Below are 15,664 nucleotides of genomic sequence, written 5' to 3'. Positions count from 1 at the left end.
GGTTATGAGGACTTGGGAAATCAAAATGGCTTTAGGATTGTTGGTTTTGAGGACTTGGGAAATCAAAATGGCTTTAGGATTTTTGGTTTTGAGGACTTGGGAAATCAAAATGGCTTTAGGATTGTTGGTTATGAGGACTTGGGAAATCAAAATGGCTTTAGGATTGTTGGTTTTGAGGACTTGGGAAATCAAAATGGCTTTAGGTTTGTTGGTTATGAGGACTTGGGAAATCAAAAAGACTTTAGGATTGTTGGTTTTAAGGACTTGGGAAATCAAAATGGCTTTAGGATTGTTGGTTATGATGACTTGGGAAATCAAATGGCTTCAGGATTGTTGGTTATGAGGACTTGGGATATCAAAATGGCTTTAGGATTGTTGGTTATGAGGACTTGGGAAATCAAAACGACTTAAGGATTGTTGGTTTTGAGGACTTGGGAAATCAAAATGGCTTTAGGATTGTTGGTTTTGAGGACTTGGGAAATCAAAATGGCTTTAGGATTGTTGGTTATGAGGACTTGGGAAATCAAAATGGCTTTAGGATTGTTGGTTTTGAGGACTTGGGAAATCAAAACGACTTAAGGATTGTTGGTTTTGAGGACTTGGGAAATCAAAACGACTCTAGGATTGTTGGTTATGAGGACTTGGGAAATCAAAACGAATCAGGATTGTTGGTTTTGAGAACTTGGAAAATCAAAATGGCTTTAGGATTTTTGGTTTTGAGGACTTGGGAAATCAAAACGACTTTAGGATTGTTGGTTTTGAGGACTTGGGAAATCAAAACGACTTTAGGATTGTTGGTTTTGAGGACTTGGGAAATCAAAACGACTTAAGGATTGTTGGTTTTGAGGACTTGGGAAATCAAAACGACTCTAGGATTGTTGGTTATGAGGACTTGGGAAATCAAAACGAATCAGGATTGTTGGTTTTGAGAACTTGGAAAATCAAAATGGCTTTAGGATTTTTGGTTTTGAGGACTTGGGAAATCAAAACGACTTTAGGATTGTTGGTTTTGAGGACTTGGGAAATCAAAACGACTTTAGGATTGTTGGTTTTGAGGACTTGGGAAATCAAAACGACTTTAGGATTGTTGGTTTTGAGGACTTGGGAAATCAAAACGTCTTCAGGATTGTTGGTTTTGAGGACACTGAAGTTCATTGTCAACACACTGTAGTCTACTACAGTACGTTGTACATTCACTGTGTATTGTTGTACACTCATGGAGTTGTTTACACCATGTACACTGCCAAGTTCATTGTTAAAACAGCCCAGACAACTGTTCAACACATAGACGTGCAGTATCGCTAGCTCCATGACCTTTGACACTGAAGTTCGTTGTCAACATACAGTACTGCAGTACGTTGTATGTTGTATAGGTATATTAATCCAGCAACTGTGGACACACCCCGCACAGTACAAAGTACAAACTTGCTACGTAGGTGTTTGTGTGACTGTATTTGTTGGTGGTGTTTTTGTAACTGTATTTGTTGCGACATAATCCTACATTCTACCAGGAAATAAGAGACTGTTGTAAACTCAGTGAACATCCTGACAGGATTGCAGACGTATCTTGGACATCTTTTTGAACAGTACTAAGTGCTTAGGTGAGTACAGATCACAAACTGATTCAACTTTGCTAAAATACTCTGGCAGCTTATTTAAAACAGGCCTAAGATTGTATACAAATACCACTTAATTTGTGCAGTGTATAATTTGTTTGTAATTTGCAGCCTAGATGATAATGATTTTATCTTTGGTTTACATTTAAAAGTTTTGTACAATTAACACGACTGCATGGTTTCTCAAATCACTCATGGTAGAAATCTGTTTCCTAGCTCCATGATTGACTCAGATTAGAATGAATTTACCGTTCAATGCAATGGAAGTAATGGCTGGTTATTAAGGGTCATTCTTCTCAATTGGTTGCAACATTTTCTAAGACTTGAATTCAGTGTTATGAACAAAAAGAGACGATATCCCAATAATTAAATAATCAACAGCAATTTCCCATGCAAAGGACTTGTCTCATTTATCGTTCATGTTTTTACCTTTAAGGGAAGGTATTGTTTGATTATCAATCTTAAAGGTAGTGGTGATCAAAACTTGTTTGACATCTTTGGCATTAATAGGCCCTACTTCAGACATTTTTTATCTTTGTTGATTTAAAGGACTTGGGATGCGACTCAACCAATACGCCTCTCTTAATACTTAAATGCATGACGTCATAATTCTTACCCAAAATGAGGCTATGGGCGCACTTCCCCCATCACTTGCAGTGGCTGCGCACATCACCTCGTTTTGAGTTAGCATTGTGACGTACCTCATGCATAAATATTAAGAGAGGCGTATAGACTTTGAAAATCAATATATTGCCTGTTGCCATAGTTACATGCCAATTAGTGTTTAGGTCATTCTTTGCATATCTGGGGTCTTAAGAGTCAGTTCAGGTAAATAATTGACATAGTTGCTCACGGTCAAAAAATGAATTTTTTTTATACTTTTTGGGTGGAAGGGCCTTGGGGTGCAAGTCAACAAAATTGCATTTTCAATTCTATATATAGCCCGTTGCCATGGTTACGGCTCATTTTGTTTTTTGGCCATTTTAGGCCGATTTTGGGGTCTGAAAAACTGGTTTTTAGCTCATATTTACAACTCCACCCCACCAAAATGCAAAATTATTTCAAAAAACCTTTTATATCACTACAAAGTATCATCCTTGGCCTTCCTTGAGAAAAAAAATTATTGCTTTAAATATCACCCTTGTGCTATTTTTGCATCATGCATTACAGTATGTTTTTAGAACTTGCAAAATCGACATTTTTACCCTATTTTTGGACCCCAAAATGTCAACTTGCCAGGGGTCTCAGAAAATTTTCCTTTCGGCTGTGATTAGGGCCAACATGGGTCTTTCCATATCTGGTGTCAAAAACTTGGGCAATTGTATCCTGTTGTGACAGTACTGCCTCAAAACTTGACTTTTTTCCCAAAAACGTGAAAAAAGGGTCTTTTCACATAATATCGAAATACGTGTCCATGGTAAAAAAAAGGGAATATTTTTCTTATACTTTGTGGATGGTAGGGACTTGGGGTCCAAATAAACAACATTTACATTTCAAATCGTAATATAACACGTTGCCATGGTAACAGTTCATTTGTGTTTAGGCCACTTTAGGTCGATCTTGGGGTATGACAAACTGTTTTTTTAGTTAATATTTACAACTCCACCCCACCAAAAAACAAAAATATTTCATAAAACCTTTTACATCACTACAAAGTATCATCCTTGGCTTTACTTGAGACAAAAAAATACTGCTATAAATTCACCCTTGTGCTATTTTTAGAACGTGCATTAGAGTATGTTTTTAGAACTTGCAAAATCAACATTTTTACCATATTTTTTTGCCCTCAAAATTTCATTTTTTTCAGAGGTCTCAGAATATTTTTCTTTCGGTTTTGATCAGGGCCAAAATTTGTCTTTTTTATTTCTGGTAAGAAAAACTTGGGCAAGTGTATCCTGATGTTAACAGTACTGTCTCAAAAATAGACTTTTTTCCCCAAACAGAAAAATGCATTTTGAATTGTTTTTTCTTCATATTGAATTTCTAACATTAAAAAGTAATAATTCTATCAATCTCGCAGCTTTTCCTAAGCACTAGTGGATTACCCAACATTGATCAGGAACTGTTGATGACCTTAATTTTACAATTTGCCCTGCCCAGCCCCAATCATATATTTCTTGACATTGCATAAAACAATGTTTTGTGAATAGCGCCTCTTTTTTTTAAAAGTGTTCCCTTTCGGTTGTTATTGGTGTTTTCATGTCTTCTGGGTAGAAACACTGTGTTTATTGTATCCTGTTGTGACTGATCATGCCTTAAGTATAGTAATTTTTCCAAAAACAATGCATGCTTGTTAAAAATCTGGCACTGTTTCCATGCCCTTTGAGTAATGAATACAAAGTTTTTATTTAAACATAATGGTATCCAACCAAACCATAACCAATGCTTTGCCACTGAGAGTTCTTGATTTGGCTACTTTACCTATTGTACAGGTATGATTCCCATTGCAAGTAGAGTGCGATGAGCATTCTTTACAAGTTGTCTTTAATACAGGGCCTACTCTCCTTGGTCCCTGCCTGCTACCAAATGTAAAACTTTTCATAGAGATAGAGATCATAAACAATGTAGTTTCTGTGCTTGAGGCAGATGGTTTGGAGCATCCAATCATGTCCAACACAAATGTGGGAAATTAAAAAGCCTGCTTAAAAGTGTTGGAAAAATTTGCCAAGATCTTATTAAAAACAATGATACTAACGATTTGCATGACGAGCGTAAGAGATCATTTAAAAGGAACACGTTGCCAGGGATCGGTCAAGTTGGTCTTTGAAATGCGTTTGTAACCGCTTGTTATAAAATGCATGTCTAGAAAGATGTTTTTGAGTGATACTTGTCTGGATCATTATATTCTACTTTTAAAATATCTTTCTAATCATATGCATTTTGTAATAAACGTTTACAAACACTTTTCAAAGACCAACTCGACCGATCCAAGGCAACGTGTGTTCCTTTAATGAAACAACACGGATAGAAGTTGTAAATACTTGCACCTGCTCAACAAGATGCATTTGCAGTGACACGATCAACAAAAAACATTGTCAAACATTACCTGCTGAACTCTTTTATTGTTTGCAACAGTACAACTGAAAGGAACCCCACCATGGTTGGGGGAACTGCTTACAGAAGGCCAAAGCAGGTGAATTTGGACACAGTACTTGCTCACTTTTAGAGCCTCTTTGTTCTGATAGGGATGAAAATGTTTAGTTTGGTAGCGAGCAGGGGACCAAGAAGACTGTTAAAAGGCCATGTACAAATGTATAAACAAGAATAGTAAAGAATGCTCATCGCACTACTTCTCTTCTTGCAATGTGAATCATACCTGTACAACTAGGTAAAGTAGTCATGACAAAACAAGAACTCTCAGTGGCAAAGCATGGTTATAAACTTTTTATATGTTACTTAAAGAACATGGAAACAGTGCCATATTTTTTTAACAATCATGCTCGTTTTTGGTTTTTAATAATTCAAACTAAGGGATAACTTCCAAATGCATTTTTATTGTTTTTGGAAAAATTACCATGTTTGAGGCAGAAGTGTCACAATAGGATACAATAAACCAAAGTGTTTCTCCCCAGCAGACATGCAAACCATAGTGATAGCCCAATCACAACCAAAGGGGAAATATTCCGAGGACCAATAATAAATTAAGACAGTACAAACTTTCTTGATGTGCACGGGAAATTAAAAAATGTGACTTTCAAAAAAGAGGCGCTGTTCACAAAACTTTTTTATTTTTTTATGCAATGTCAAGAAAAATGATTGGGCCGGGGTCGGGGTGGGGCCGGGGCAAATTCTAAGATTTAGGTCATTAACAAGTCCTGATCAATGTTTGGTAATGCACTAAGCCTACAGAGTGCTTATGAAAAGCTGCCAGATTGATGGAATTATTACTAACTTCTTAATGTTATAAATTCAAATTTAAGCAAATATTTCAAAATGCATTTCTCTATATATGTTTTCGGGGAAAAGGGTTTATTTTTGAAACAGTTCTGTTGCATCAGGATGCAATTGCCCGGGTTTTTCTTAAAAGAAATAAAAAGACAAGTTTTGGCCCTGATCAAAACCGAAAGGAAAATATTCTGAGACCCCTGCAAAAATGAAATTTTGAGGGCAAAAAATATGGTAAAAATGTTGATTTTGCAAGTTCTAAAAACATACTCTAATGCACGATCTTAAAACACCACAAGGGTGAAATTTATAGCAATAATTTTTTGTCTCAAGTAAAGCCAAGGATGATAATTTGTAGTGATGGAAAAGGTTTCATAAATATGCTTGTTTTTTGGTGGGGTGGAGTTGTAAATATTAACTAAAAAACAGTTTTTCAGACCCCCAAATCGGCCTAAAGTGGCCTAAAAACAAATAAACTGTTACCATGGCAACGTGTTATATTATGATTTGAAATGTAAATGCTGTTTATTTGGACCCCAGGTCCCTACCATCCACAAAGTATAAGAAAAATGTTCCTTATTTTTTACCGTGGACACGTTTATCGATACTATGTGAAAAGACCCTTAAAAAGGCATTTTTCACGTTTTTGGGAAAAAAGTCTAGTTTTGAGGCAGTACTGTCACAACAGGATACAATTGCCCAAGTTTTTGACACCAGATATGGAAAAACCAATGTTTGCCCTAATCACAGCCGAAAGGAGAATTTTCTGAGACCCCTGGCAAGTTGACATTTTGGGGTCCAAAAATAGGGTAAAAATGTCGATTTTGCAAGTTCTAAAAACATACTGTAATGCATGATGCAAAAATAGCACAAGGGTGATATTTAAAGCAATAATTTTTTTTCTCAAGGAAGGCCAAGGATGATACTTTGCAGTGATATAAAAGGTTTTTTGAAATAATTTTGCATTTTGGTGGGGTGGAGTTGTAAATATGAGCTAAAATCCAGTTTTTCAGACCCCAAAATCGGCCTAAAATGGCCAAAAAACAAAATGAGCCGTAACCATGGCAACGGGCTATATATGGAATTGAAAATGCAATTTTGTTTACTTGCACCCCAAGGCCCTTCCACCCACAAAGTATAAAAAAAATTCATTTTTTGACCGTGAGCAACTATGTCAATTATTTACCTGAACTGACTCTTAAAGGTTCTGTGTACTTTTTGTAGGTCCAACGACACAATGTCCACAGATCTACATTAAACTTACACGGTTTAAAGATAATGATGATAGAAAGCTCCCCTTAAAATAGTTCTTGCTGAGAATTTGTAGTTTCTGAGAAATTAGAAGAAAATAAATCACAAACAAATTATTTTCAGTTCTGCTTATAATTTCCAGCAAAATTCAAGAATATTGTAAATGCTTGCACTTTAGTCCTCTCTTGCCTTAATGTATTTTGTGGGATTTAGGAGACATACGCCTTTTGGCGATAGTTATTTTTTTAACTTTTATGCTCTCCTGGGCACCCCACTGTTGTTTTACTTTGTTTTCTCAAATATGTTTAATGTATGTACATTTGCTTGTAAATGTGATTGCCCGAAAAAATATTATTATTATTATTATTATTATTATTATTATTATTATTATTATTATTATTATTATTATTATTATTAGTGTTCACAGCTATTTAATCAGAAAGACTCAATTTCACTAGAAGTTCATATTATTATATTTGGCGTCCCCAATATTCAGTGCCAAACCAATGAGTCCCAAATCCCATTGGTATTAAACTATTTGTAAACTGACTAAATAGATGCTTATGGTTGTTTAAAAGCTGATTGAAAATTGCTACATCAAAGAACATTTTAATATTAATTTTTGGTTTTTACCCATATACACCGATGTGTGTAGCACTGTATACTCAGTACTTTCCCGAGTCCTGTGAAAAAAACCACAGGCATTTTACTCGGGTGGGATTCGAACCCACGACCTTTGCAATTCTAGAGCAGTGTCATACCAACTAGACCACCGAGATTGCCCGGTAGCTAACATTTTAATATTTCATCTTTCAATGTCAAATCTTCATGTTAAAACATGCATATAGTGATAATGTTTGTTCAAACCCAAATCAATTAAAATTTATCCGGTCAGTTTCCCTTGTGGTTTATAATATTTGATTAATGAGTTTGTTATTTTTTTTTTTATTCAGATCAAAATGGCATTTTCTAAACCAGCACAAGGTTCAGCTCTAGAGAAAATCCGAAAGGATTATCTGGAGTGCAGTATTTGTCAAGAGGAGTACACGGAACCCAAACTACTAGACTGTCTTCACAGCTTCTGTAAACACTGTTTACTTGAATATCACACTACCAACTACAAAGATGCAAAGATGCTTATTTGTCCTTTGTGTCGAAGGGAGACACAACTTCCTGAGACGGGTGTTGAAGATTTCAAAAGTAACTTCATTTTAACTGGTCTTGCAAGTCAACTGGAGCAGGTCAGTTCACTTGAACACAGCAAGTTGGTCTGTAATTTATGTGAGGAGAAAAACAAGGCAACACATTTCTGTTATGACTGCCCCATGTTTATTTGTGCAAACTGCTACAAAATGCACAAGAAATTTCCCTCGTTGTTAAGCCATACAGTAGCTACTTTGAAAGACGTTAGAGATGGGAAAACTGCAATGAAAAAGACAAAACCCAAACGCCATCCAGAATGCCAAACTCATGAAGGTGAAGTGATGAGGTTCTACTGTACAACATGTGATGTGATGATTTGTAGAGATTGTACTGTCATAGATCACTGTAAACCACAACATGAGTACATTGACTGCAACCAAGCCTCATCCACATACAAACAGTCATTGACTCAACTCTTTACTCCCCTTGAAGAAACCCTGAAGAAGCTTGAACAATCTCAAGCAACTGCCTCAACAATGAAAGACAACCTAAACATTGCAGCTAAGAGAACCATGGCAGAGGTGAAGAACAGAGCGGATGAGATCAGGGCTGAGGTAACAGCTCAAGAGAGTCGCATCATGGATGAAATACAAACTATCCTTAAAGATCGGAACAAGAAATTGAAGGAATTTGAGCAAGCAGTGAGTGTAAACTTGCATCAAATACAGCAATCACTGCAGAGCGCCAAAGACATCAGCAAGAATTCATCAATGCCTGACTTCCTTGCAAGCTATCCAACAATCAGTAAGGACTTGAAGGGACTCATAGATCAAAATCAACCCAAGATAGATTCGACCCTCGACCATCTGGGATTCACTCCAGGGGTTTGTGATATCTCCCTGGGTAATCTGAATTGGAAGGAGCCAAGGTGGGAGCTTTGTTTGGAGTATGATGAAGGAATCAATGGGGCTAGGGATATTGATGCCTCTGTACCTGGGGATGAGATGGCAGTGGCAGACCACATTAGTAACAGAGTGGTGATCTACGACACGAAGGGACAACATAAGAAATCTATCCCATTATCAAGCTGTAAGTTCCCTACAAATCATTTAGTCAGGGGTATATTGTTGTAAATCTCAGATATAACTGTGGAAAAAGTACTCTTGTTTGGTTTCAAGGTGACAGTCAGAAAGTATTCAATGAAAACAAGGATTTAATCCACTCCATTACCACAATCAAATCTGAGAAATATTTATCAAACATTGTTTGCTTTTCTCAACTCAAGTCAATCATTAAAATGTTCAAACATCACAGCATTGGTTGTGATCAATACAAGGTTTCCATGGTAGTCAAACTGTATGTCATGAAATTGAATGGTTCTTGCTATTTCACTGTACCTTGTAGACTAGGACTACATTCATCCGCTGCATGATCACTAAATCCACTCTGCTGCAGTCATTCTCAATAATTGACATTTCTCTAATTAACACCAACAAAAGCAATTTAATACCAAATTAATATTAAATAAATAAATTAATAAATGAATTAATTATTTTGGTGAAAACGCAAAAGAAGAGTTGAAAAGAATGAATTAAATACTATTTTGTTCTTGATTAATAGTAACCTTGCTAATATGAACAAAGTGTTGTTTATTGTTCTACTGTATGTCATTCATTGTTACATGTCATTGTTACATGTATGATTGTGATTTGGAAATTGGAAGCAACATACAAAGAGCTTTTACAACCCAGGAAACATTCAATTAAAAAATGTTCTCTTTTTTATTTTACAAAAATCAAATTATTGTAAGTTTTTTTGCAAATGAATATTCATTCATTATATTGGGTTCTATCCGTTTGTTTATCTGTTTTCCAGGCCCTCAGGCTGTGGCTGCATTCCAGAATCAGTTAGTGATTGTAGATAGGACCAACTCTGTCAAGATGTACAATAGGAATGGCAACAAGATGTTTGAATTCCACACAGTGCCTCATAGTGAAGTGGGCAAGACATCAGTGAACCTCTTCAGTGTAGCAGTCATAAAGGATACAATCATGGTCGGGGATGTGGATCGGTCAGTTATAACTAAACACAGATCCAGTGATGGTTCACTCATTGACACTGTTTCAGTTCAGACTAAACCTTGGTACTTGGCCATTAACAGCAAGGACAGAGTTGTAGTCAGTGGTTGGGACAGACGTAAACAAGTAGACATTGTTGGAGTCGATGGTGCTACAATTATCCGCATCAATCCAATGATCGATAGTCAACAAGTTAGATACTGCTGTGGTGTATGCTGTGACAGCTCAGCTATCTATATTGCAGTGGACAGTGGGGTAGGCACTTGTCATATTCATCAGTATGACACTAAGGGTAGATTTCTCAGCTGTATTGCTCAGGGTCTGCACGACCCATATGGAATCTCATTGACATCAGATGGTCAGCAGCTTGCAGTGGCAGACAACAAATCAGTGAAGATTTATAACAAGGTGTATTGATATCTAATAATGATGATACTGGTCAAATACTGTCTCATGGATTGAACTGACAACCAAATTATGTCAATCAAATTAAATCACAAAGTTATGCAAACTGAAAAGTTCAAATAACCACTCAATTTCCATTCTCAATATGATGACATTGAGTTGATTAATTCTGTCTGTAATACCTGGTGGCAAATCTTTACATTGGTGACTCATTTTGCATTTTGCAGTCAAATAATGTTTGGAGAAAAAATATCTCGAGTACAGGCTTGTCTATTTTAAGGAGTTTTGTAAAAACATTCCATCGGTCAAAAAATAGTATTTGCAAGAAATAAAAGCAGAAAATAGTATTTGCAAGAAATAGTAGCATGCAAAGGGTTGATTATTACATTATGGGGTTGTTCATTAAGTAGTGCAACCTTTTCCTTTTGATAAGAGAAGCAATCTATGAAGTTTAACATTGCATGCAAAGGGTTGATTATTACATTATGGGGTTGTTCATTAAGTAGTGCAACCTTTTCCTTTTGATAAGAGAAGCAATCTATGAAGTTTAACATTGCATGCAACGGGTTGATTATTACATTATGGGGTTGTTTATTAAGTAGTGCAACCTTTTCATTTTGATAAGAGAAGCAATCTATGAAGTTTAACATTGCATGCAAAGGGTTGATTATTACATTATGGGGTTGTTCATTAAGTAGTGCAACCTTTTCATTTTGATAAGGGAAGCAATCTATGAAGTTTAACATTGCATGCAAAGTGGTTGATTATTACATTATGAGGTTGTTCATTAAGTAGTGCAACCTTTAGTTTTTGATAAGGGAAGCAATCTATGAAGTTTAACATTGCATGCAACAAGTTGCTTTGAAAATCATTACTCATCAAAATGTAATAAAACTAACTATTGTATATTTTGCCATAATTTGCTTTCTAAATTAGATTACGTTTATTATTAGAAAAGTTGTAAGCAATGTATGAAAATGCCTTAACATTCAAAAGAATGTGAAATGTATATTTTATTGTTATCATCACATTTCAAGACACTGGACACCTTTGATAATTGTCAAAAACCAGTCTTCTCACTTGGTGTATCTAAACATAAAACCTGTGAAAATTTGAGCTCGGTTGGTCGTCAAAGTTGGGAGAGAATAATTGAAGTAAAAACACCTTTGTCACACAAGTTGTGTGCTTTCAGATGTTTGAATTGGAGACCTCAGATTCAAATTCAATTCAAATATTTTAGTGAGAAAATACTTCTTTCTCAAAAACTACGTTCTTTCAGAGGGAGCCGTTTCTGACAATGTTTTGTATTATAACACCCCTTACCAATATTCTGCCTTTTCATTGGTTTAGAGCGCGTCACATGATATGTCTTAGTTTTACTAGACGACGGCCGTGTGATAGTGCATCGGTTTGCCATGTGATAGTGCATCGGTTTGCCATGCACTAGTCCGAAGACTATCACACGGCGTGCAGTACCCAGACGTCTGTTGCGTGTACGAGGATGATAAATTCCGATTACATGACACTACATGACACTACATGCAGCACAGTAAAAGTTTTTGCAGTCTGTATTTGCGTCGTCCGTGGATTGTAGCATTCAGGTCTGTAACTTAATAATAATAGTACAGTATTTAGAAATGTTTGGGCTGTTATAAAACAAAGATTGACTGCTTTTTTCTAGCAATGGTTAAAACTATGACTCTCGAGGTGATCCCCGCAGCGTTCTATTTTTCCGAGGCTAAGACTCGGGAAAATAGAACGCTCCGGGGATCACCTCGGGAGTCATAGTTTTAACCATAGCACTCAAAGCAGTCAATATTTGTATACAATCAACAGCTCTCCAATGCTCATTACCAAGTAAGTTTTTAAGCCAACAGATATTTTGAGTAATTACCAACAGTGTCCAGTGCCTTTAAAGGAACATGACAGAATTGGTAAGAAAAAAAAACCTGTCTCAGATTACAGATAACAGATTCATGATCTAATGATGATGATGGCAGAAAACATCTCTTGAAACATTTCTGTCTGAAGTGTCCTATTTGATGACAAATAAATAATATTTATCTCGGGTTTGGAGTTTATCGCTCAGTGAGCTTTTAATTCATTTTTGTTTCGCATCATTGTCATGCCAAATATGTAGGGATTTGTTCACTATTTCTCGCGACCAAAATGGCTGACTGATCTCAAACTTCTACAGGTTTGTGGGTTGATGTTTGTGGTGGATTACATAAAGTGCTTAAACTGCGAGCAACTGTTTGTTAGCAAAAACCAATTCTGTAATATTCCTTCCAATCTGGGCCTGAATGTCCCTTTTTGTATTTTGGGAGGGATTCAGCAGCCGATTTCAAGAAACGCTAAGATTAATCTTATTTCGAGTTAGGACAAGTTGTCCTAACTTAGGATGGGTTCAATGCGTTCTTATGTCTTTAGATACGGAACATAAATCATTCTGAGGGGTTAGATTAATCCTAATTCGAGTAAGGACGAGTTGTCCTAACTTAGGATGGGTTCAATGCGTTCTTATGTCTTTGGATACGGAACATAACTCGTTCTGAGGGGTTAGATTAGTCCTAAGTAAGGAAGAGTTTGGTGAAATCGACGGCAGGAGACTCTTGCAACAGAAATCGTTTTGTCCATTTAAAATCATTAATTGTTCTGTAAAGTAAATCATTTTAGTAATTTGGGTTTTTACCCAAACTCATTTTGTCTATTTCCATCCATTTTTTGCACAGACTGACTAGCTGTAAAGTAGTTGAATTGTAGTTTTTGGAGTTAGTTTAATCTGTATATAACCAAGATTGACATTGCAGTTGATTATTGCTCATGTAGACTTGTTTTGATGAATGCTATATCTGTCTCTTATTATACTCCCAACTTTAGACATTGTCAATAAATCAAGATTGATATTGCAGTTGATTATTGCTCATGTAGACTTGTTTGGATGAATGCTATATCTGTCTCTTATTGTACTCCCAACTTTAGACATTGTCAATAAATCTAGATTGATATTGCAGTTGATTATTGCTCAGGTAGACTTGTTTAGATGAATGCTATATCTGTCTCTTATTATACTCCCAACTTTAGACATTGTCAATAAATCTAGATTGATATTGCAGTTGATTATTGCTCATGTAGACTTGTTTGGATGAATGCTATATCTGTCTCTTATTGTACTCCCAACTTTAGACATTGTCAATGAATCTAGATTGATATTGCAGTTGATTATTGCTCATGTAGACTTGTTTAGATGAATGCTATATCTGTCTCTTATTGTACTCCCAACTTTAGACATTGTCAATAAATCAAGATTGATATTGCAGTTGATTATTGCTCATGTATACTTGTTTAGATGAATGCTATATCTGTATCTTATTGTACTCCCAACTTTAGACATTGTCAATAAATCAAGATTGATATTGCAGTTGATTATTGCTCATGTAGACTTGTTTGGATGAATGCTATATCTGTCTCTTATTGTACTCCCAACTTTAGACATTGTCAATAAATCAAGATTGATATTTCAGTTGATTATTGCTCATGTAGACTTGTTTAGATGAATGCTATATCTGTCTCTTATTGTACTCCCAACTTTAGACATTGTCAATAAATCTAGATTGATATTGCAGTTGATTATTGCTCATGTAGACTTGTTTAGATGAATGCTATATCTGTCTCTTATTGTACTCCCAACTTTAGACATTGTCAATAAATCTAGATTGATATTGCAGTTGATTATTGCTCATGTAGACTTGTTTAGATGAATGCTATATCTGTCTCTTATTGTACTCCCAACTTTAGACATTGTCAATAAATCTAGATTGATATTGCAGTTGATTATTGCTCATGTAGACTTGTTTAGATGAATGCTATATCTGTCTCTTATTATACTCCCAACTTTAGACATTGTCAATAAATCTGGAGATGATTCCTACTCTATTATTATTTCTGTCAAGTGAAGATTTAGTCCACTATCTCTCTTCCTTTGTGCTTATTCAATTTCCTTGTCTTGTAAAAACTGCTCTGAGCTTAGAGGTATTTTCCAATGTACAAACGTACAATCCTGGCCTACGCGCATTGTGTATAAATCTTTCGGCATTTTATAAAAACTGGAATGACTGGTACCCCTGAACAAAAAAAACTGATAAAATAGGAAGACCACCAACAGAGGGCTAGATAGCTCAGTTGGTAGAGCACCGCCACATTAATCTGGAGGTCGTTGGTTTAAATCCAACTGTATTCAATTTTTCTTTTTTCTTTTTTAAAAGTTCATAATTTCATACATTGATCATAGGCTTGCTACATTATTTGATCTTGACAATAATAATAATAAAAATAAAAAGAATGGACATTTTTATAGTGCTGATATCCGCAGCAAGCCCCGCTCATGGCACTGCCCTACAACAGAACAATACTCTTTTTGTGAAGATTCTGAATCAATAAGTTGTTTATATTTCAAGGATCTATGAGTAATAACAAGAAACTCAATAATTGTAAACACCTTTATGACGATTCCTTGTGCGTTATCTTGCAGATCAATCTGGTTTATGGAACCAACAAGACCCGTCTTGGAAAGGACTCTGTGGATGACTTTGATTGTTGTTGCTTGACCCTACAGCCCTGCGCCAACCCAGTCATAACGTATGTATAGACCCTATTCACACAACGCGCAGCGCGCATACAGTGACGTCACCTGTCCGCTATTTTGGGTGTCAAAAACGTGCACAAAAGGATGGTACACGTGTTACGGTTCATCCAAACAATGCGGGTCTACCATGTCTGCTTTTTGGGAGTCCATATTGAGAGTTGTGCATATGACACATTTATCTATCCCCCTGACTAAACTTGCTTAGCAGATGAGTTTACTTGTTCCCCTGACAAAACTTGCTTTGCAGATCTGTCTCTCAACCAAAGCTTGCTGAGCAGATGAGTTTACTTGTCCCCTTGACCAAACTTGCTTAGCAGATCTGTCTTCTGTTTCTCAACCAAAGCTTGCTTTGCAGATGAGTTTATCTGTCTCTCAACTAAAGCTTGCTTAGCAGATAAGTTTATCTGTCTCTCAACCAAAGCTTGCTTTGCAGATAAGTTTATCTGTCTCTCAACCAAAGCTTGCTAAGCAGATAAGTTTATCTGTCTCTCAACCAAAGCTTGCTTAGCAGATAAGTTTATCTGTCTCTCAACCAAAGCTTGCTTAGCAGATGAGTTTATCTGTATCTCAACCAAAGCTTACTAAGCAGATGAGTTTATCTGTCTCTCAACTAAAGCTTGCTAAGCAGATGAGTTTATCTG

At 36.0% G+C, this 15,664-nt stretch overlaps 1 protein-coding gene across 1 annotated transcript; it reads left to right on the top strand.

Moving 5' to 3' along the window:
• The first annotated feature begins 1,465 nt into the window (after positions 1-1,465).
• On the top strand, positions 1,466-14,334 carry LOC139936468 (E3 ubiquitin-protein ligase TRIM33-like). The gene is made up of 3 exons (XM_071931279.1): positions 1,466-1,601; positions 7,706-8,984; positions 9,771-14,334. The coding sequence occupies exons 2-3, from the start codon at positions 7,712-7,714 to the stop codon at positions 10,388-10,390; spliced, it is 1,893 nt and encodes a 630-aa protein (XP_071787380.1). The 5' UTR covers positions 1,466-1,601; positions 7,706-7,711; the 3' UTR covers positions 10,391-14,334.
• The last annotated feature ends 1,330 nt before the right edge of the window (positions 14,335-15,664 follow it).

The sequence above is a fragment of the Asterias amurensis genome, chromosome 4 (assembly GCF_032118995.1).
Source record: "Asterias amurensis chromosome 4, ASM3211899v1".
Lineage (NCBI taxonomy): Eukaryota > Metazoa > Echinodermata > Asteroidea > Forcipulatida > Asteriidae > Asterias > Asterias amurensis.
The sequence above is the reverse complement of the archived record's forward strand: the minus strand, read 5'-3'. Positions and strand labels throughout refer to the sequence as shown.